This window comes from Myxocyprinus asiaticus, chromosome 24 (genome assembly GCF_019703515.2).
Source record: "Myxocyprinus asiaticus isolate MX2 ecotype Aquarium Trade chromosome 24, UBuf_Myxa_2, whole genome shotgun sequence".
NCBI classification, from domain to species: Eukaryota; Metazoa; Chordata; class Actinopteri; order Cypriniformes; family Catostomidae; genus Myxocyprinus; species Myxocyprinus asiaticus.
In genome coordinates, this window is record NC_059367.1 from 23495790 (window position 1) to 23519150 (window position 23361).

The following is a 23361-nucleotide window of genomic DNA, read 5'->3' on the forward strand; positions in this document are numbered from 1 at the left end:
CTGTCTCATTGCATCAGCAGGTCTGTGAGTAACATATTTGTTTAATACTCCACCAGTAAGGTAACGTGTACAATTACTATTTAAAAGCGCATAAGTCTTTTGTTCAGAGATGAACTGAATTTGATGTTTGCTAGAGCTGACTGAAATACATGTACTGGTATTGTTATCATGTTGGAACAATTGCCAGCACACATAAATCTTAATTGCTACATATCTTGTCCTCTTTGACCAAAGTGTTCTATAGTCCTGGATCCAGGAGAAAGACAAGTTCAGATTTACTTTAGCTTTAAGACTTTGGGTGAAGCCTATAAAAGTGTGACCACCTGGATCAGACAATGTCATTAAATAGAAAGCCTATTTAATACAACAAACAAATGAACCAGTGACTATAATTCATGTTTTATTAATGTTGTTGAAAACCTTGCTTGTGATCTTCATGTTGCTATGTTGCACTTGTACTTTGTATTGCACGAGGTGCTACATAAATCAGGGCCTGAAATTCATTTCTGAAAATCCCTTACATGGCTCCTAATCACACGGGGGGCTACTTTCCCCAATTCTTTTCTTTAGTTTTATTCAGATGGAATTATATATTGTTTAAGTATATAGCCTACATTGTAGACATGATATAGTCATGTGCTGACTTACATTTACGTTGTTGTTCTTGGCAGATACCTATTAAAAAATATTTAACCAGTAGTTCAACTGCATTTCACCCAAAAATAAAATTTCTGTAATCATTACTCACCCTCAAGCCTGTATGACTTTCTTCCGTGGAACTCAAAAGATGCAACACTCTCACAGCGAAATCGTAAGAATTCATACGACTTCGTAAATTTGGCTAATTCGTATGATATTATTCGACAATTAATATATGACAATTACTTGCTTCTGTCACACATAACAGCTTCCTATCATGTTTACACACTGTACTGATTGGTTAAGTTTAGATAAGGGGTTTGGGTAAGGGCATAATATTAATAAGCATGTCCTTGACACCTCACATGTGGAACTCGTGCTTAGCTTCCGCATTACACATCCAGGCATTTGCACGTGATGAAATCGTACGAATTCATACGAACGAAATCATACAAAATTATACGAAATAGCCTACTCGTAAAATATCTATGAATTTTCCTGAGATCGGGTTGAAAGATGTTAGCAGAACAGTGACGCCTGCAGCTGTACGGCCGTACGCACTGTGTGTACCATGAGCGCTCCGACTGACCTGAGAAATATTTACTCATAAATTGTCCTGTATTTCTGTTTGCTGTTTAAAAGAACTAGCGATGCCCAGTTTGCAAATGAATAATTCTTTTGAGTCAGTTCTTTTCAGTGAATTGGCCAAACGGGATTGCAAAATGGTCTGAATCGATTCGCTAGATGGATGTCTTTTGACAACTGTGTCACGTTTCACTGTGTTTTTAGCATCTCTCATTGGAGCGTTGCATTTTTAGACGCTGTGTCAAGTTACGAAGAACTTCTTCAACTGATAAAAATGCGTCTCGAGACACCTGTGTTCTGCTCTATTCATTGTTGTACGTTTTGCTTTTTTCAAGCACGAGAACAGGACGCTACTCATACTCGAGAAAAAAAAAAAATGCTTCTCTCAAAGTCACCAGAATTGAATGCTTTGGTGTTGTTTTTACAGAATAAATCTCACGGGGGAGCATGCCCCCGGACCCCCCAAGAAATACTGTTATTTGGCAGATTTCTGTGCATATCCTCAGATGAAATCCTGCAGGCACCCATGAGGCAGGTCTCAGTCAGTGTTGAGTGTAACTGGATTACAAAGTAATTATTTACTGTAATCTAATTACTTTTAAGCACAAAAAGTAAAGCATTACACTTTAAATTCTTATAATTCAGATTACAGTTACTGACTTTCCTGAAAGGAATTACTTTTAAGTACATTACTTGGGTTACAAATATTTCCAAAAAAATATTATTTATGTGTGATACAGTTAAAAATTGAATTCATATGTACATCTGTTTGCGTTTCTGTGTCAGCTAAAGGTGTGTGACAATGAACAAGGAGAAAATAGACATTATTTTGAATTTGTTGAGTGGAAATTTTTTAGATAGTAACATTAAAGTAATTTGTAATGTGATTACTTTTTCAATTTCAAGTAATCAGGAAAGTAATATTATTATAATTTTGGAGAAGTAGCTAGTAATTTGTAGTGGATTACTTTTTTGTAGTAACTTACCCAACACAGATCTCAGTCACCAGACACTGTCACTGCATTTTTTTTTTATACAGTGAAAGTGAATGGTGACTGAAATAAAAATTCCCTTATCTCCTTTTGAGTTCCACGGAAGAAAGTCATACAGGTTTGCAACAACACGTGAGTTAGTAATGACAGAATTTTCATTTTTGAGCGAAATATCCCTTTAAGAGTACAAGTCAATTCTCACCAGTTACATTAAAAATGGCCGTGTAATGTTGACAAAATCCATTGAAAATGTTAACAGATGAAATCCTGAGAGAACATTGCTTATATAATATGTATATCAAGACTGATAGATAATAATATATTTCATATTAAGTATATTATTAATATTATGGCATTTTATTATGTATTTTATTACATATTTATTAAATTGACTGATTCACATGGCAGAGAAAATACCTGTATAGGTCAGATGGATCTCTAGAGAGATGGAAATGAGAGATGTAACAGGCATTTAAGTGTTTCTCTTCACCCTGCAGCTGAGCAGTTCTGGTTGCACACAAAGCATTTTGCTATTTCTGCCTTTCTCTTTGCTGTATTATTATGAGGAAGCGCCACAACATGAAAGCCGGCAAAACTAGATCGCTCCAACGTCTCGCGCTTGCAACATTGATTATAAACAGGAGCGAAAGTTTTATCGCTTGCATACAGAGACGCAGTATTAACAAGTTTATAGATCTGTAACATCTTAATATCAGCAAATATGTGCTTCTTCACTGCACACACTCACACTAAACTCAACAAGTGTGCATGAGAAAGCGAGAGAGAGAGAGAGAGAGAGAGCGATCTGTATGGATTGGTTTATCAATTTTCAGCTCCATGTTAAAGTGAATAAAATAGCACCGGCATTATGAACGTGGACCATGCTTTATTTGATAAAATTGTGCACAATACCCACAATCCCGCGCCAGATTTCATGCCCTGTAAATAACTTCGTTTAAAACAATTAAAATGACCCCACAGCTGCAATGTTGAAGCTCAGGAAAGTAGAAAGTCAAAGTCAATTTCAGTGTAGATTAATAATGCTCTGGTATATTTACTTACAGTTTAGTCTCACACATACTTCACAATAGGCAAGTGTGAAGGATTTCACACTTGCCTATCATTCATATTTCAATTGCCAATACTTGTTTCCTGCTACAATACTACTTTTTGTTTCTCTCAAAGGTGACTGGCTGATGTCTCCACAAAGGCAAGAAGACATTCAAAGTAATTACAACTGGAGTGACGTCACACCAAAACTGATACCAAAGTAACGAATCTGAAACTGAAAACATTTCTCAAACCAACGCATTTGCTGTTTTACAAAGTCTTCAGTATGCCTCTGTACATCCATGCCTTGGCATGTGCTTTTGGTCTGGGCTCCTGGGTGTCCATTAATGGCTTGTGGGTGGAGCTTCCACTGATAGTCAATATTCTGCCAGAGGGCTGGGACTTACCCTCTTACCTCACAGTCATCATTCAGCTTGCCAACCTTGGCCCTCTGCTGGTCACCCTGGCACACAAATTCTGTCCAGGACGACTACGTGAAAATCTGGTTATCTACACAGTCCTGTCAATTGGTGTTGTAGCCTGTGTTCTACTGGCTTTGTTTTGGAGGAACACCACAGTGCTCCTAGGTCAACCACGTAGCACAGCATTCTTTATCCTGACGCTCTTTCTCGCATTAGTGGATTGCACCTCCTCTGTGACCTTCCTGCCATTTATGATGCAACTTCCAGCTAAATACATCACCACATACTTCATTGGAGAGGGTCTGAGTGGTCTCGTTCCAGGCCTAGTGGCACTGGCGCAAGGGGTTGGGATATCAAAATGTGTCAATGTGTCACATACATCAGATAACCTTACTGGAGACACAACCTATGAAGTGGAGACGCAGTACCTCTCCCCCAATTTCTCCACAGAGATCTTTTTCTCCTTCTTAGCTGTAATGACAGTAATAAGTCTGGGTGCCTTCATCATACTAAATCGTGTACCTCGCACCTTTGAACTCTCTACTGAAAATCTTGTTGCAGACACAGATACTGTGGCAACAGTCTGCAGGGGCTTGGAAGACGTCAATCCAAGTACAAGAATTCCAGATGAAGATAAAAAGAAGCAGATCAAAGTGCTACTCCCTGTACCGCTGCACACTGGCTACCAGCTTGCATTCATCTATTTCATGGTGGTGTGGGTGAATGGTGCAACAAATGGACTGCTGCCATCTGTGCAGACGTTCTCCTGTATGCCCTATGGAAATATGGCCTATCACTTGTCAGCTGCTCTGTCATCAGTGGCCAATCCAGTAGCATGCATCATTGCCATGTTTTTCCCTAAACGGTATACATCTCCTCTTCTCCTTGGTTCCAATTAAGCCATCTTTCATGTTTTCATGTTTGGTTTTGTGAGCATTGTTTTTGTAAGCTGCATATATTTTATGTAATTTTAAGAGGGTGTTTTAAATATATATTGGAGGTTAAATACACATTAAACTATTTCGACAACACCTACGGCTGTCCCTCAATTTGTAAAAACAAATGAAAAATGTGTGTAGGGTAATACACTTCCAATGTAAGCCTAGCAGGCAAGGTGACAGTACCACAAATTACAAAGTATTATCATAACACCAGGAATAGTTACACTAAAATATTAAATTCTGTCATTATTTACTCACCCTCATGTCCTAACACTAAAGGATACATTTTCAGTAGAGATTGCTTATTTCCATACAATACCAATGGATAGTGACATGCTTTAAAGCTTAAAGGAATAGTTCACCCAAAAATTATGATTCTCTCATTATTTACTCACCCATATGTCATCTTCCGCTACTTCCTCTCTTCCACGGAAAACAAACCCAAAACCGATTGGATTGCTTCAGAAGACATAGATTAAACCACTGGAGTCTTATGGATTACCTTAATGTGCTTTATGGAGCTTAAACATTTTGGTCACTATTAACTTGCATTGTATGGACAAACAGATATCATATCGCCATTAAAATATCTCTGTTTGTGTTCATTCAGAAAGTCATACAAGTTTGAGACAATATAAATTTGAGCAAATGATGAGAGAATTATCATTTTTGGGTGAACCTAAAAAGGCATTTAGAAGTGTCATAAAAGTAGTCTATGTGACTTCAAGTCACATCAATTCCAAATCTTCTGAAAGAATACAATCACTTTGTATGATGAATAAACCAAAATGTATTATTTATCATTAATAAATTCAATTAATAAACTTTAAATCAAATATGGTGACACATCAATAACATCAAACTTCATTGGTTTTTGCATCATGATAAGTCAACATTATTTTCTGTTGTAATCAACAGTAGTCCACAGATGCTGTCAATAGAGCTTAAGTTGTATTTAACACGTGATATTCATTTTAAGCACATGATGATGTGTTAGAAAGGTTCTGGCATGTGCCCCCATAATGACAGATTGACTAACAGAGAGTGTATGTGATTCTCTTCCAGCTCATTAGTATTTCTGGGTTTTCTGTGTCTGCTGGGCTCTGGTTTTGGAGGCTACAATATGGCCATGGCTGCCATGAGTCCTTGCCCATTACTCCAAGATACACCTCTAGGGGATGCTATAATAGTAAGTTACATAGTACTGTATTCAACCTGTTTCTATATAAATATTGTCTATGTTTTTTGTCTAATATTGTAATGTTTGCCTATCATTGTTGCCATTCAAAATTAAATGTTAAAAGATAAAAGCCAAGGGATAGTTCATCCAAAAATGAAAATTCTCTCATCATTTACACACTCATACTCATGCCATCCCAGATGTGTATGACTTTCTTCCTTCTGCTGAACACAAACAAAGGTTTTTAGAAGAATATCTCAACTCTGTTGGTCCTCACAATGCAAGTGAATGGTGACCAGAACTTTGAAGTCAAGTCTTTTTTATTTGTATAGTGCTTTTCACAACACATAATTTCAAAGCAGCTTTACAGAAAATCATGCTTCAAAAGAAAAATAATCTGTAATATCTATGTCTTAGAGTCATCATTGTGTAGTTTGATTAAATATGATTGTAAATTGTGTATATATAAAATAAAAAAAATTAAAGGTGCTATATGAAAGATTGACAACAAGCGTTTGAAATGGTTACTGCAGTCCAAATTCAAAATATTGGAGAGTTGTCTGCCCCGCCCCAGACTCGATGCTCATGTGGGTTGCCAGGAGGTTGACATGCAAATTAGCCAACTCAGCATCCGTTTTAAAGGATTTCTGGACATTAAGCTGTCTCCATCTTCCAAAGGCATCCCCAGTATTTATCCTTGTTTTACTACGCCTCTGGTCATGGTGGTTTTTAGATGGATGGCGAGGCTTTTTAGGTCAGGTGGAATCTGTTATCTCTGATCCAGTTTGTTTGCTGGCTTCCATGGCTGCAGCACAGAGTGTTGTTTGCCTGCAAACTTATTCAAATCTGGCAACCCGGTGGTGTCGAAATGCTGCTGGTGAGTGGGCAGTGGGCAGGATCACACAGGCCAAATAAACAGAAATTCCGTCCCGGAATGGAAACTTCAAAGTATATATACTGGCTGTAGCATTGTTATCTGAGAAGCCATTATTTCAACTTAGCATGTTTGCTATTCTCTAATTACATATTATGGTCATTTTATGATTTAGTACAGTAAAAATATTACATATAGCACCTTTAAATAATAATTGTATTTAGAACCCGAGTGATCAAGCCGAAGGCGACTGTGGCAAAGAACACAAAACTCCATAAGATTTTGGTTAATGGAGAAAATAACCTTGGAAGAAACTAGGCTTACTGTGGTGGCCAGTTCCGCTCTGGCTAAACAGCATGAATATAATCCCAATATTAGTTATTTATGAGCAATGCAAGTCATGGTTTAAAATGAGTAAACTGAGTAAGTGTTAAGGGCCAGTAATTAAACAAAGATTTTGTATGACCTGTAAGATTAATGACTAATGTCTTTGAAGTTCATCCTGGATTAACTGCAGTTCACATAGATCCATTGTCCTTTCTTAGTTGGCTGATGTAGGCTTTTGTTGCCAATTAATCGATAGTCCATTTATTCAATTTTAAGAGTGCAGTCCATCGTTAGACCAAGGTGATGCAGGCAGAGATCAGTGAGGTGCATTGCAGTTCAAAGGGCAGGTCATTTTGGTGAGGTCAATCCTAAATCCAAGGTTCAGGCAATGGCATATGAAGTATCTCATGTCTTATGGTTGGAGTTAGCATCAGTTCATCCCCTGAAGTCCATCGTAATAGACTGAAGTGTTGTCTGGCTGGCACCGGCTGCATTTAGTCATCATCACTCAGAGACACGTAGCAGTGGAGTCCAACACCAAGCAGGAACGAAGCTTGATCTGGCCGGTTCTGGTAACCTCGGGATATGAATCCCAAGGTTGAGACAGGGAAACAAATAGAATAATATTAGTGTCGATGCCATTCAATTATTGCAGAGTTATAGATCATGATAAATGTTTCTAGTTCCGGCAGACCTAACTAAAGCAGCCTAATTGTGAGTTGATGGATAAATTAGGTGTATGCCTGGCTAAATAGATGAGTCTTTAGTCTAGACTTAAACTGAACAGTGTTAGGGAGACTTTTCCATAGTTTAGGAGCCAAATAGGAAAAGGATCTACCTCCTTTTGTGGATTTTGAAATTCTAGGAACTATTAACAGGCCAGAATTTTTGGATCGTAATGAACGTGATGGAATATAGTATAGTGGAAGGTCATTTAAGCATTGCGGAGCTAGACCATTCAAAGCTTTGTATGTAGTTAACAAAATGTTAAAATGAATACGAAACAGTCTATCTTCCTCAGTTCTTCAAGGACTCTTATTTTGAAGTTTTCCCCTGCACTACGTTTTCCAGAATTCACTGCCCTAATCACTTCCACCTGTTTCCAGTCCTCCTCACCTGTCCTCCATTCCATCATTAGTCATTGTTTGTATAAATACCCTCTAGTTCTGTTTATCCTTTGTCAGTCCTTGAAGTGCTATGCTATGAAGTGTCATGTTTTTGTATTGTTAGCCTGTTAGCCCTGTAGTTTGTTTTGCACTCCAGCGTTTGTTTCCACTCCAACGTTTATAATTAAAGGATTTAAAGATTCCACTCCTGCATCTCCTCTCTTCCTCTTCCACTACTAGACCCCAGCGTTACAGAAGGACTGACCGAACCAAATGGATCTACTGCCTGCAGTAGCAATCATCCTTCTACAACAAGGAGACCATCCAGTTGAGGATCACGTACGTGAGTTTCTCCATCTCACAAATTTGGTGCACTATGATGACCACGTTCTAGTGAGTTTCTCCAGGGCTGGCCTGAATAGTGCATTGAAGGAGCTGATGCCTCCATCGGGTCCTCACTGGACGATCTCCGACTATGTGGATGTAGCTCTGCAGCTTTGCGGCTCACCATTCACTGTGGGTTTGGAGGATGAGGACTTTGAATCTCCTCCCACAGTGAACATCCTCCAGCCTTCCGCTACTCCTCGCTCCACACCTTCCACGGCCAGTCGCCATGCCTTCCACGGCCTCTATCTCCGCACCTTCCATGCCCCTATCTCCATGGTAACTCCTCTCCGTTCTAGTCCACTAAATAATTTTTTGAGTGGGCTCATCCTCTCCTGGCTCTGATGGTTGATTCCCATCCATGGTTAATGAGCCAATGCCCAAGCCTGCCACGGTTAACAAGCCAGTGCCTGTAGCCTCGACCGTCCCAGAGCCAGTGCCGGTAGCCTCTACCATCCCCGTATCTATGCTCCCTGCTGGCCGGAAGAGGAGAAGGAAAAGGACTCCTCCCCAGTCTCTGCCCATGCTCACGACCACGGAGGTCGTTCCCCAGTCTCTGCCCATGCTCATGACCACGGAGTTCGATCCCCATTCTCAACCCAAGCTCTCGACCGCAGAGGTCGTTCCCCATTCTCTACTCGAGTTCTTGGAGGTCGATCCCCAGTCTTGGCCTGTACTCTCTTCCATGGCTCTCAGCCCCGAGCCTTCCATGGATCTGCCTTCCACAGCTCTGTCCCTCGAGCCTTCCACGGCTCTGCCCTTTGAGCCGCCCATGGCTCCGCCTTCCCTGGGTCCATCTCCCATGACTCCGCCTTCCATGGCTTTGCCCCTCGAGCCTTTCACGGCTCCGCCTTCCATGGCTTTGCCCCTCGAGCCTCTCAAGGCTCCGCCTTCCATGGCTCTGTCCCTCGCGCCTTCCACGGCTTTGCCCCTCGAGCCTCTCATGGCTCCGCCTTCCACAGCTTTGCCCCTTGAGCCTTCCACGGCTCTGTCCCTCACGCCTTCCGAGGTTCCGCCTTCCACGGCTCTGTCCCTCGCGCCTTCCACGGCTCTGTCCCTCGCGCCTTCCACAGCTTCGCCCCTCAAGCTGCTCATGGCTCCGCCTTCCACGGCTGCGCCTTCCACGGCTCCACCCCCAGAGTCTTCCACGGCTCTGCCCCAGAGCCTTCCACGGCTCGGCCCTCAGACTCTTCCTCGGCTCTGCCCGCTTCCCCAGATTCTCCTCCTCCAATGGTTCCACCTCCTGACCCAGTCCCTGCCCTGTGGCCGCCTCCCAGGCCTCCTGACCCAGTCCCTGCCCTGTGGCTGCCTCCCAGGCCTCTTGACCCAGTCCCTGCCCTGTGGCCGCCTCCCAGGCCTCTTGACCCAATCCCTGCCCTGTGGCCGCCTCCCAGGCCTCTTGACCCAATCCCTGCCCTGTGGCCGCCTCCCAGGCCTCCGGATCCATTAAAATCTGATAAAATGGGGCTAATATGATCATATTTCTTGGTCTAGTCAGCACTCTGGCTGCTGCATTTTGAACCAATTGAAATTTGTTTACTGAACTTGCCTCCCAGTAATGCATTACAATAATCTTGTCTTGAGGTCATGAACGCATGAATTAGTTCTTCAGCAACAGCAACAGAGCGCATGTGTCGTAACTTAGCAATATTTCTGAGGTGGAAGAATGCTGTTCTACAAACACTGGAAATTAGATTTTCAAAGGATAGATTGGTATAAAAAAATAACACCTAAGTTCTTCACTGCAGAAGACGATGTAACAGTACATCCATCGAGAGTCAAATTATATTTTAGCAGGTTATTTTTAGAGGTTTTTGATCCAATAATTAGTACCTCTGTTTTGTCAGAATTGAGTAGAAGGACATTTCTGGCCATCCAATCTTTGATTTTATTGATTCACTCTGATAATTTGGAGAATTGCTAAATTTCATTGGGTTTAGAAGAAATATAAAGTTGGGTATCATTGGCATAACAGTGGAAACTTAACCCACAATTCCTGATGATATCTCCCAGGGGAAGCATATTTAAGGAGAAAAGCAGAGGCCCTAAAATGGATCCCTGTGGCACTCCATACTTAACTTTTGTTTGATTGGACAATTCCTTGTTTACACAGACAAAGTGGTAGCAGTCTGATAAATAGGACATAAACCATGCTAATTCAAGTCCACTAATGCCAACATAATTCTCAAGCCTATTCAAGAGAATGTCGTGATCTATGGTGTCGAAGGCAGCACTAAGATCTAAAAGCACTAGAAGAGAAATGCAGCCGCAATCAGATGATAAGAGCAAGTAATTTGTAACTCTAATAAGTGCAGTCTCTGTACTGTAATGGGGCCTAAATCCTGACAAAAATTGTTCATATATATAATTTCTCTGTAGAAATGAACATAGTTGTGAGGACACTACCTTTTCTAGTATTTTCGACATAAGCGGGAGATTTGAAATCGGTCTATAATTAGCCAATTCTCCAGTATCAAGCTGTGACTTCTTAATAAGTGGTTTGATAACTGCCATTTTAAAGTTTCTTGGGACATGTCCTAAGGATAGTGAGGAGTTAATAATATTAAGAAGAGGTTCTGAGATTATAGGGAAGAGCTTAGTTGGTATTAGATCTAACATACATGTTGTGGCTTTTGATGTTTTGATAAGTTTTGTTAGCTCTTCATGACCTATGACAGCAAAGGATTGAAGTTACTTGTGAGGAAAATGATGAGACACTGCTTTCTGAGGTAATGTGACAGACGATTGCATAATTCCAATTTTATTTCTCATGATTTCAATTTTATCAGTAAAGAAATTCATGAAGTCATTACTATTGTGCTGTGAAGGAATATCTGGTTCAGTCTAGGCTTTATTCCTAACCAATTTAGCCACAGTACTGAATAAACACCTAGGATTGTTGTGGTTATTTTCTAAATTATATGCTGACTTGGCAGCTTTTAGTGCCTGTCCGTAGCTACAGACAGTATCATTTCATACACCGCAAAATACCTCTAATTTTGTATTCTTCCACTTGCACTCCATTTTCCGAGCTGCTCTCTTGAGAGCAGGAGTGTGATCATTGTACCATGGTGCAGGGATTTTTTCTTTAATTTTCTTTCAATGAAGTGGGGTGACACTATCAAGAGTGCTAGAGAAGACTATATTTATATTTTCTGTTATTGCTTCAAGTTCTTCTAGACTTTTTGGCTTACTGAGTATATGAGATAAATCTGGAAGATTATTAGTGTATCTATCTTTAGTGATTGAAAGAATAGTTCTACCTGAACGATAGCATGGTGTAGCTTGAATGACATTTGCTGATCGCAGCAAACAAGAGACGAGGTAATGATCTGAGATGTCATCGCTCTACAGAAGAATTTCTATAGTATCAACATCAACTCCATATGACAGAATTAAATCTAGCATATGATTATGGCGATCAGTTGGTCCTGTCACATTTTGTCTGACTCCAAGAGAGTTGAGAATATCGATAAATGCTAATCCCAATGTGTCATTTTCATTATCTATGTAAATGTTGAAGTCATCAGCAATTAAAGCTCTATCCACAGTAACTACTAGATCTGATAGAAAATTTGCTAATTCACCAAGGAAATCAGAATACGGCCCAGAAGAGCTATATACTGTAGCAAGGGCAAAAGACAACAGAGATTTTTTATTTGTATCTGACGGTGTCACATTAAGCATTATTAGTTCAAAACTTAATATTATATCCTGTCCTCTGAGTAACACCAAAAACTTCTCTGTATATTGCAGCAACACCTCCTCCTCGACCCTTCAGACGAGGCTCATGTTTATAACAATAACCTGGGAGAGTAGATTCATTTAAACTAATATATTCATATGGTTTAAGCTAGATTTCAGTCATACAGAGCACATCCAAATTATGATCTGTAATAATTTCATTTACAATTAGTGCTTTGGTAGAAAGAGATCTAATGTTTAGTAGCCCTAAATTTACATGGTGTTTATCTTAAAAAAAAAATTCATTTTCAAGTTTTAGCTTAATGTTTTCTACATTATTTATTGAGGGATTTGTGTTTGGTAGTTCGGGGAACAGACACAGTCTCTATGTGAAATCTAGGTGATACAGTCTCTGTGTGTTGTAGTTTATGTGACCTGTGTGACGTCTCAAGGCAGCTGGCAGACGTTTGGATTAGCCAGTTTGTCTACTTCCTGACATGGGCCCCAGTTAGTCAAATACTCTCACTATTAAGACTATGAGCCAAATTACTAGAGAGGAGAGCGGCACCTTCCCTGGAGGGATGGAGTCCGTCTCTCTTTAGCGTCTACCCCAAAAAATCTTTCAATTGTGAACAAATCCTATGCTATTCTCCGGACACCACTCAGACATCCAGCCATTCAGTGACACTAATCTATTATAAACCGACATGCAGGGAGGGGGCCAGAGCATATTACATTGTCTGACATAGTTTTTGCAAGTTCACACACCTCTTCAATATTATCTCTAGTGATCTCCGACTGGCGATGCTGGACATCGTTAGTGCCGACATGAATAAAAATATTAGAAAATCTGCATTTTGCATTAGACAGCACTTGTAAATTTGATCTGATGTCAGATGCCCAAGTCCCCGAAATGCGTATAACAATAGTGGCTGGAGTCTCTATTTCCACGTTCCTTACAATAGAATATCCTATAACCAGGGCTCTTTCAACGAATCTCAGTAGGTGCATCACTGAGTGGGGAGAATCAACTGGAAACCCTAACAGGTATGGGAGAGTGGTGTTGCTTTGTTGAGCGATTGTGCCACCAAGACATCACCCAAAAACCTTGCTGCGGGGGCTCTACAGCCGGAACCAAAGTGTGTATTGCTCGCTGTTCTACCCGCATTCAAAACAGTATCTACAGGCTTCTCTTTCTCACTGACCTCCACTAGTGTTCGGATGTGTGCCTCTAACTTATTAACCTTCTCCGTCAGCCTGACTAATTCCTTACATTTATCACATGTAAATCCCTCACTGCTGACGGATGAAGCTATAGTAAACATGTGGCATGCAATGCAGGAAGTGATAATATGAGTGGATGCCATGACTTATTGCAATTGTTTGTTGCTGTTGTTATGGTTGTTCATGAGCGGCAAGTGTTCAAGATCGATGTGAATACCTCGTGTAGTTGTTTGCTGTTGTTGTGTTGGTTCCTGATCAGCAGATGTTGGAGATTGATGCAATAATCTGTATAAAACACAGGAGAGAAAATAAATGCACGCAGTCAAAATGCGAGATGTAGACAAGAGGAAAAAGAAAACGGTGTATGCAGTAATATATACGCAGTTGAAACAGTAGAAAAGTGGGATAAAAAAAATGAAGCATGCGGTAAAATGGCAAAGGATAAAACGATAAGCGTAGAGGAATAAGCAAGCTACAAACAAACAGACTTGTGCAGCGTGCCGGCAGCAACCAGAACAGGAAAAGGTCCAAAAAGCACATAAAGGTACTCCAGTGATTAAATCCATATCGTCAGAAGCTATATGATATGTGTGGGTGAGAAACAGATAAATATTTAAGTCCTTTTTACTATAAATTCTCCTCCCTGCCCAGTAGGTGGTGATATGCACAAAGAATGTGAATCGCCAAAAACAAAAGAAGAATGTGAAGATTTATAGTAAAAAGGACTTAAATATTGATCTGTTTATCACCAACACCTATTATATTGTTTATTAAGATATGGATTTAACTACTGGAGTCTTATGGATTACTTTTATGCTCCCTTTATGTGCTTTTTGGAGCTTCAAAGTTCTGGTCACCATTCACTTGCATTGTAATGAACTACAGAGCTGAAATATTCTTCTAAGAATCTTTGTTTGTGTTCAGCAGAAGAAAGTAAGTCATACATATTTGGGATGGGATGAGGGTGAGGAAATGAGAGAATTTTCATTTTTGGGTGAACTATCCCTTTAAAGTAATGTTATCATAACCTGTAAAAAAAAAAAAAAATTCTGACTAAGAATGAAACTTTGTGAACATCAGAAATAAGTCTAATAATGGGGTAAACCTCCATGTTTTTTTCCAGAGAAATCCAAACCCATGTGGTAAATAACTTTCTAGTTTCAAAGTCGAATGTTTAGTAATGATTAGTTGTGTAATTCAACACTGGCAGACGAGGTGAGAGATACCAGTGCTTTCTCAACACCTCTGAATAATTACCCTCATTTATAGCTCTGATAACTTTAGGTCACCATACCCTTTTCCTACCAAAATGGTGCTGGTGCCATAGCCAGTGTTTGGCTACAGGGGTCAGCAACCTATGGCATGCGGAGGGGTAATCACTGGCACGCCAGCAACAGCGAGAGTGGAGTAGACTATTTTATTTATATGAAATTCTGCACCTGCATTCCAGTTTGCATCTTGATGTAATACTTCCTCATGATCATGCAGTGTGTTTTATCAGCTGAATGGGAGGCTAAACAAAAAGTTAAAAATGTGATGAGACTGCAGTAACCAACTGACTTGTGTAGCATGTGCAAGCATTTCACTTTCGGTTAACTGCACAAGTTAAAACGCTGCGCTGATGACACCCTAAATTCCATGTTTCATTTGTTTCTTTTTGTTTTCAGAACAACACATGATGTAATAAGGAAAACACCACTATTAATCCTTGAGATTTCCAACCCAGCATACAGGTACACCCTCCTTAAAGGAATAGTCCACCCAAATATGAAAATTTGCTGATAATTTACTTGCCCTCAGGCCATCCGAGATGTATCTGAGTTTCTTTCTTCATCAAAACAGAATTTAAGTCTTTTAGGATTTCATTTCAGGCCTCCTCCTTTAAACAACGCAAGTGAATGTACTCCATTTTTTGACGGTCTAAAATGCATATTTCGGGTGCATCAAAATAATCCACACGACTCCAGTTGACAAATAAAGTTCTTCTGAATGCAAATGATTATTTTGAGAAACAAAACAATACTTATATACTTCTTAACTGCAAATGTTCGCTTCCGTACATCTCTGTGATGTGCGCTCATGAGAGGGATGACGTAAGCTCGTTGGTAAGGTCATGCATCACGTGGAGGAGGAGGTAGGAAGCGCGTCATTGTTTACATTGTTTTTTGTATTATTATTTGGAAATTATTTTTTATTTTATTTTATATTGTTTTGAAATTGTTTTGGACTGTTTTGGTTTGTGAACATCGCTTGGTCTGTGCTCTGTGCAAGTTTCTATTGTAAACAATGACGCGCTTCCTGCCTCCTCCTCCATGTGACGCGTGACCTTAAAAGTCTTAAATTCTGTTTTGATGAAGAAAGAAACTCAGATACATCTTGGATGGCCTAAGTAAATTATCAGCAAATTTTCATTTTTGGGTGAACTATTCCTTTAAGCCTGGTTTATACTCGACGTGTCTGCAATAGCGCGAGGGAGTGCATGGCAAAAATGACGTCATCGCGAAGTGGGCGGTCGTGCGCATTCAGTGATCTAGACCTTATTTCTTGTAGCGGTGCACATGGCATTTTTTTGTAACTGTGCGCGTGACTCCGCATCCGAAAATGAACGACTTCGAGGCGACTCTTGCCGAACAGGCACGTCTGTACAGGCATCTCTATGATCCATCCATGCGGGATCATAGAGACAGCCAGATGGCACAGAATTCCTGGAAAGAAATTGCAGCCATGGTGGGGAAAGAAGAAGCGATTTGCCGAAAAGTATGGAAAAATCTGAGAGACAAGTTTTTCAAAACCAAGAAAAAAGTCCATGGAAAAAGCAGTGACCGAGGCGGATACAAGAACATTTTGCCAATTTTAAACGAACTTGGATGACTGTGCCAGTTTGTAAAGCAGAATCGAATATGGAAGTTGCATAAAACAAAGAGTTAAAAAACAGTTTGGTTTAATAACATTTCAGTTATCCAGAATATAGTCTGACCTTCCTGGTGGGTCACTGTTTGGAACATAGAGTAGATTAATAGTACTGATTACTACTGTTGTATTACTGTTGTGTGTGTGTGTGTGTGTGTGTGTGTCAGACAACACTCTGTTTCATCTTGTTTCATTTAGAAAATCTGTCTTATTCTTTTTTCAAATGCTTTTTAAGCACAATGAATGATTAATAAACAATTGGTTCTGAGTTAGATTTAAATAAATTTGTTTGGTTGGTGTTTTATGGGTGAAGCCAATTGTGTACCCATGCTTTTTAAAGTTTTGCTGAAAAAGTAGAAAACAATTGGAGACTAATTGGTAGATTTTGCATTCTTGTTTATGATATAGTTTCTGTGTTTACAGAGTGCGCTTTTTTTAATTTTCTCCCCTTTTTCTCCCCAATTTGGAATGCCCAATTCCCAATGCACTCTAAGTCCTCGTGGTGGCGTAGTGACTCGCCTCAATCTGGGTGGCAGAGGATGAATCTCAGTTGCCTCCGTGTCTGAGGCGGTCAACCCACGCATCTTATCACACGGCTTGTTGAGCACGTTACCGCGGAGACCTAGCGCATGTGGAGGCTTCACGCCATCCACCGCGGCATCCACAACTCACCACATGCCCCACCGAGAGCGAACCACATTATAGCGACCACAAGGAGGTTACCCCATGTGACTCTAACCTCCCTAGCAAATGGGCCAATTTGCTTAGGAGACCTGGCTGGAGTCACTCAGCATGCCCTGGGATTAGAACTTGCGAACTCCAGGGGTGGTAGTCAGCGTCTTTACTCGCTGAGCTACCCAGGCCCCCCACAGAGGGTGCTTTTAAATTTTTTTAAAAAGGAGGTAGATAACATGAACAGAGAGGAGCATACAGAGACAAGCAGCTCCACGACCACACAGTCACCTGGAGCATCATCATCTGCATCATCGTCTGCAACACCAAACACTGTGACCTCCAACAGCTCCTCACCAGTGTTCCTTACGCCATCACCACCTCCCAGCACCCCACTTCCTGTAACATCCCAAATTCCATTCTCCAACTCCATCGTTGCCTTTCTCACATGCACCATCACCAAGAGGCATTGCACAGCATTCCTTCCAGTCACCATCTCCATCTCCTACAGGCTCGTTGCTTAAATGAAAATGGAACACCGAAGACGCCCTGCTGAGGAGATTGGAGAATCTGGACCAGGAGAAGGACAGTGCCATGCAGCAGGACAATGAAGACTACAGATTTGCTGTAGTTATGACTGCCATGCTGTGAAAGTGGACCCAAAGAAATCTGATGTGAAGTTCAAACTCCATCAGGTGCTTTTTGAGGCTTTAAAGGACGACAAAGCATAGACTCTTTATCTGATTTTAAGTAAAGTACTTTTTAAATGTTTTTTATATGGAAAGTTTATAAGTTAAAATAAGAATTCATTTACATAGGATTTAAAAAAATATTGGCTTAGATTTGTTTTGTACATACTGTTGGAAGAGGAATAAAACCTCTGGGGTGGGGGTGTACCATGTTTTCATTCATCAGTGTCTTCACAAATATATACAGTCACTAAACTACACTGACGGTGATAGACAGTAATTAACCCCAAACTGTTGTCTCTTTATACATAAAGAGACATTTATATTGATGGGCGGCCATAATTGCCTGATTTTGTAAATGTGAGCAATTACATTTGTAGGAAGCACCTGCTTTGTGCTTACTGTATGTCTAAAGTAATTGCTTGAATTACTTATTCTCACAGCTACTTCCAGTTGGATTAGGAGGATGATTACTCCAAGTCGCCCCCTTTCAGTTCAAAGAATAGTACAATGGTGAGCGCATCAAGTATAAACACCTCGTCCATTTGGGGAGGTGCACGCACAGTCAGCGGAGGCTCGCAATGCAGAGCCAGGCGAAAGTAACAACATGGCTTTAAACAATAGTCACACTACTGTAAAGGGGTTAGAGGGAAAGGAGGAGGCGAGAACCGGCTTTACAATATAAATAATATTTAATTAAATAAAAAGACACACAAACACATACAGGGCAGCTGCCCGTAATTCTCTCTCCCTCTCGAGCTGCCGTCTTCGGTCGCCTTTATCCCTCGCTGCCTCATCAGGCTGATTGGGGTCCGGGCGTCAGTCATTCCGTCAGTCCATCAGTTTGTTGACTGCACACCAACATAGATGTGAAAAACAGGAGCTGATATTAAAAATAGCTTTATATATTTAACACAGATCTAGTAATCTGCTTAAACTGGCAAAAACAGCCAAATAAACTATTAACTTTAGTTATAAAAGCATAACTTAATGAAGACTCAGGCGCTGTTGGGGTGGACGTTGGCACAGCCATTAATCAGGAAAATAAAAAATGGCGCTCCATGTCAAAAAGGTTGCCGACCCCTGGGATCTGAGAACCTCTGTCATGTCAGACATGACAGAACTAAACTTATATCATGAACTTACAAACTTGCAAATATGTTACTTCAACAATGACTGAGGGACATCAATTGTTTTTTGTTTTATATTTATTACCTTGTTTCCTGCTGCAGGTTTTGTCGTGGGTGTTCTTCACTGGTCTGCTGTCTTATGTAAAGGTGATGGTGGGTGTGATTCTGAGGGACCGGAGTCACAGTGCACTCGTGTGGTGTGGAGCAGCAGTGCAAGCAGGCTCCTTGTTGGGCTCTGTCATTATGTTTCCCCTGATCAACATCTATCATCTCTTCCAGTCGGGAGATATCTGCAATACCAAATGTCCATTATCATGAGAGTTTCTACAGCATTCATGTGTGGTGTGAAGGACTCATAGGGGAATTAAATACTTACACAGTTGCTGAGCGCACAGAGCTAATGACCCTCTCTGTGGAAAAGATGAAATCCTTTTTCATGAGTGCATCAAAGTGTGCCAGGCCATTCTGCAAATATTGACAAAATATGTTGAACTGGTGTTTGACACATCCCCGAACATTGTTTCAGTGTGCTTCCCTATCATTTTAGTTTCCAATGAATTCATCATTTTTATATTTTTATATTATTGTGGATTATTATTATGGTGTTGTGTCTTCTTAACAGCTGGAAATGTTTTATTGTCACATATATTTTTTGGATCATTCTAGACCATATTTCATTCCTATATTATGGCAAAATCTAATAATTACATAGTTTACTAATTTTATGTTATAAATCCTGACTCAGGCTGGTTTTAAAGGAATGTTGTTGGTTCAAAACAAGTTAAGTTCTATGCATCTGTGGCATCATTACTCGGTTTGTACAACAGTGTATATACAGTAATGCACTTGGCGAATGTACTGGAGGGTTAATAAGCAGAAATGTGCAGGTCATATTTGTGTTAATTCTTAAAAAAAAAAAAAAGGTGTTATTTCAGCTGTAAAGTTCGTTGTAGCAGCTGAGGGACTACATTTCTAGGTGAATGAATATGTTTTACTGACATAATTCCTTCAGGTTGTGTCAAAGTGCTTTTCAAGGCAAGTCAGTTCACTTGGCCGCTATCTTGGGAATGCTTCCGAACGGCTATTTTCTATGGATGCAAGTGGCATGAAAGTACAGCTCCTATCTAGTTAAATGGGGAAAGACCAAAATCTCAGAAATGGTTTGTCAAGATCAAATCACATATTTAAAATCAGCAGTGAAATCTGACAACAGTGGTATCATAAATTGTGCTCCTTTAGCTCACACTAAAACTATTTTTAACTATTTTTCAGGCTGGTCCAGCTAATGTGAATGTATGTTCTTGAGGTAACTGACAGGTGATGTCTCTGTTGAAAAAAGGTGATTGGCTCTTTTAACTCTTAGGCATGACTTCGTTTTGTACACCCGCCATATTGGGTTTTTAATTTATCCTATTCATTTTAATACAAGTGGTCTGTGTCTGAGCTAAACAGTCTCTGGCAGTACCCAATCCATGCATGTGAAATTTACGGGGCTTTTATGTTGGTCATGAAATGAGTTAAAATATTGGATATAACTGTGTATACACCAGATTAGACAGCGATTTTATCACACTTGTCTCATTTTAACATGTATAATGTTCAAGTCTTGAGACTATACTTTTGGAACAGTGTACGTTTGTCCCAGTGCAAAGCAATGCCCCATTGACTGCCAAAGTAATTGCCTTTTATAGCTACTGTACCCACGATTGCTTTGCTTGTTTTACTGGGGGACGATAAATTATTATCTGTGGTAATCAAAATTATGTCACAGATGCTGTCGACTGGACCTTGAGTTAAACCTATGTCACCACTAGATGCTGCTCATTTGCTGTATATATTCAGCTAATGGCACTGCTACTTTACACCAGGTGGTTTTCACACTGGGGACATTTGCTGCGGCTCGAATCAGAGTGCGATTGTTCCCTGCGCCCCCCAGCGTTTGTCTGGTTTCAGACTCATTATGATTCTGTCGACCCCTGGTGCTTTTCCATCATCAAATTGCACCATCACAAACGTGCACATGATGGAAAGCACAATGTGGGTCACTATATTTGTGTGTTTGTTATTAATTTTGTATCATTATGCACACCAGAGTGAACGACACTTGCGCCTCTGTGCTTCGCATGCTGTAATTCAGCAGTTGTACATGTCCAGGGGAAAGACTATATCTGATGCTCACAAACCATCTTTTTTGAGGACACAGCTGGTTGCACACTCACTCACTCACTCACTCACTCACATATATAAAATGCATCTCACCTTTTCTGTGTCCCACAGCGTGTCCCTGCCACTCATGATGCACGTGTGAGTGTTTGTGCAAATGATGATGTCATTATGCTTAAATCGGCAAAAACGCATGCACAAGTCATTTTACTTCCTGGACAAGTGCGGACCCAGTACAGGTTGCTTTCTCACTCATGCGAACTGCACCACAGTCCCAGTGCAACTGAACTCAGACCACCTCCTACAGGTAGTCTCGGGTGCTGTTCACGGGTGCGCACCCAAGTTCGGAAAACAGAGTTCACATTATCCAAACTAACCGAACTTTGACGTCATTCGACCCTGGGTGCGTACCAAAAGTGCTAGTGTGAAAGCACCCTTAAGGTTTAAAAGTATGTTGCCAAATTCATGTCAGCCAGTGTAAGGGTGTTTTCAGACCTGTAGCTCATTTAAATTGTTCCGAAACAGAGGCTAAATTGTTACAATGTTGCATTTTCTTCTTGGTCCGGTTCACTTTCACAAAGCAACATTTCAAAACGGACCAACACTGTGTTAATAAATGTCACATGTGAGCAAACTGTCCTCTTATTGGTCAAAGTTTGTGTGCTGTTCAGGTATTTAGCTATTGCATCCAAATACCGGTCAAAATGATATACCTGCATAAATTTGTCAACTGTTACAAATGTACTGTTTATGTAACGGTTATGCAAAAGGCTTCTGCGTGGCACAAAATGTGCATTCCAGTCAGGGGATGCACTGCAAATAAAATCCGTCACTCAGATGGATATGAATTCTAAAATTTTCGCCATGGTTATTTTTATCTGTCATTAGCTGCTTTTGCATTATTTCTGTATTGAAAAGTGCCTGTTCTCATGGACACAGAGCTCTCTCTCTCCCGTGCACACACACAAACACACATCAGAAAGAATGAAGCTACGTACAGTAAAGATGTTTTACATCTGTCATAAAGCTGCTAATGTCGTCCTACCTGTGTTTGTCTTGCCGCCGTCCCAAAGAAAGGAGCATTAGTACTATTTAGCTCAGGAATTATAAAGTAACTGCTATTTTAAATGAGCAATGTCTAAAATAGTCGCCAAAAGGCTCTATCCACGTTTTGATTATGAATTACAGTGACATGCTGACCTACAGATTTGTTCTGCACAGATCCATCAGGTATGTTCATGGTTTTTATAGGGATATTATTTGGTTTGTTGGTTTGCATTCTCACCACAAGCCAACCGCTCCAGAGTTCGTTTGCAGTTGGTTCGAGACCACTTCATTCAGGAGGTCTCGGATCAATTGTTTTGGTGCGGATCTGAGTGTGATTGCCGTGTTCATATATGCCTAAATGAACTGAACCAGGGGAGAAAACATGGCAGGTTCCGAATCAAACACTCCAAACGAGCCAGGTGTGAAAACAGCAGGTGTGAGTTTGACCTTTGGCTGTGGTTTAAGCAATAAGGTAGGAGAGGCTGTGTAACATAATTGAATATAGTCCTTCCTGTACAAAATAAAATCCCTGACATAAAAGAATGTTGCTGTGCAAAAAAAAAAAAAAAAAAAAAAAAAAAATAGGATTCTCAATGGGTGATCTGAAGTGATATGGTGAACAGTTTTGCATCATAGCTGTTACTATATTGTAGAATATAGTATGGCTGGAATGCTGTATTGACCAATCAGCGTCCAAGGACGGAACTATTTGTTTTAATAATATAAATATATACCATGCTCCGCTCGAGTCCCTACAGGTGAACAGACCATCAGAAATGATTCATAGATGAATTAGTGAATGAATGAATGAGATGAAAAAAAAAATGAGCAGTATTATTTCACTCATCCCTTTCTCCAGTGTGTTTCAAGAGAAAGACAAAGACATAGAGAATAAAGGAGAGCATGGGGTCAGCTGCTGACCCTGATTCTTGGGCACTCAGGAATGCTTGACTGATCCTAACGGGTGTAAAAAGCCTAAATTACCCCCATCCATACATCCCACGCAAAGCCTGTAGGCCAGAGGTCAGAAGATCATGCAGATTCCCTCTTCTCTAGTCAGCATCTCAGGGGAAACAAGGCTTTTCCTGAAATCTCCACTATGAGACATCTGAGAATCATATGGGTCTGTCTGTGTTGCCGTTCAAATATTGACAATACAAAATAATTGAATGTGAAGAACTTTAAATTGGTGAATAGGTTTGTTTCATATTTGTGTTAGAAGAATTTTAATGAATGGTGTTAATGAATGCTAATGTTAGTTAATAATTTATTGTTAATTCATGTTAGTTCATAGTGCATTAATGTTAACATACTACTTTTGATTTTTAGAAATGAATTAGTA

The 23361-nt window shown here is 40.3% G+C and overlaps 1 protein-coding gene and 1 long non-coding RNA gene across 2 annotated transcripts; one reads left to right on the forward strand and one right to left on the reverse strand.

The window, feature by feature from the left end:
* Positions 1-3196: 3196 nt before the first annotated feature.
* Positions 3197-21906, forward strand: slc52a3 (solute carrier family 52 member 3). The gene is made up of 3 exons (XM_051653332.1): positions 3197-4553; positions 5695-5818; positions 18912-21906. Exons 1-3 carry the CDS (start codon positions 3553-3555, stop codon positions 19125-19127), a joined length of 1341 nt encoding a protein of 446 aa, XP_051509292.1. The 5' UTR covers positions 3197-3552; the 3' UTR covers positions 19128-21906.
* On the reverse strand, positions 13626-18957 carry LOC127414943 (uncharacterized). Its single transcript, XR_007892873.1, has 3 exons — positions 18895-18957; positions 18404-18530; positions 13626-13693 (listed from the first exon to the last, which is right to left on the reverse strand). It is a non-coding gene; the product is annotated as an uncharacterized LOC127414943 (long non-coding RNA).
* Positions 21907-23361: the final 1455 nt, after the last annotated feature.

Coding starts and splice junctions, on each gene's coding strand:
- slc52a3 (XM_051653332.1), top strand. CDS start 3,553: ATGCCTCTGTACATCCATGCCTTGGCATGTGCTTTTGGTCTGGGCTCC. Junction 4,554..5,694: donor GCCATGTTTTTCCCTAAACG/GTATACATCTCC, acceptor ATTCTCTTCCAG/CTCATTAGTATTTCTGGGTT. Junction 5,819..18,911: donor CTCTAGGGGATGCTATAATA/GTAAGTTACATA, acceptor TTCCTGCTGCAG/GTTTTGTCGTGGGTGTTCTT.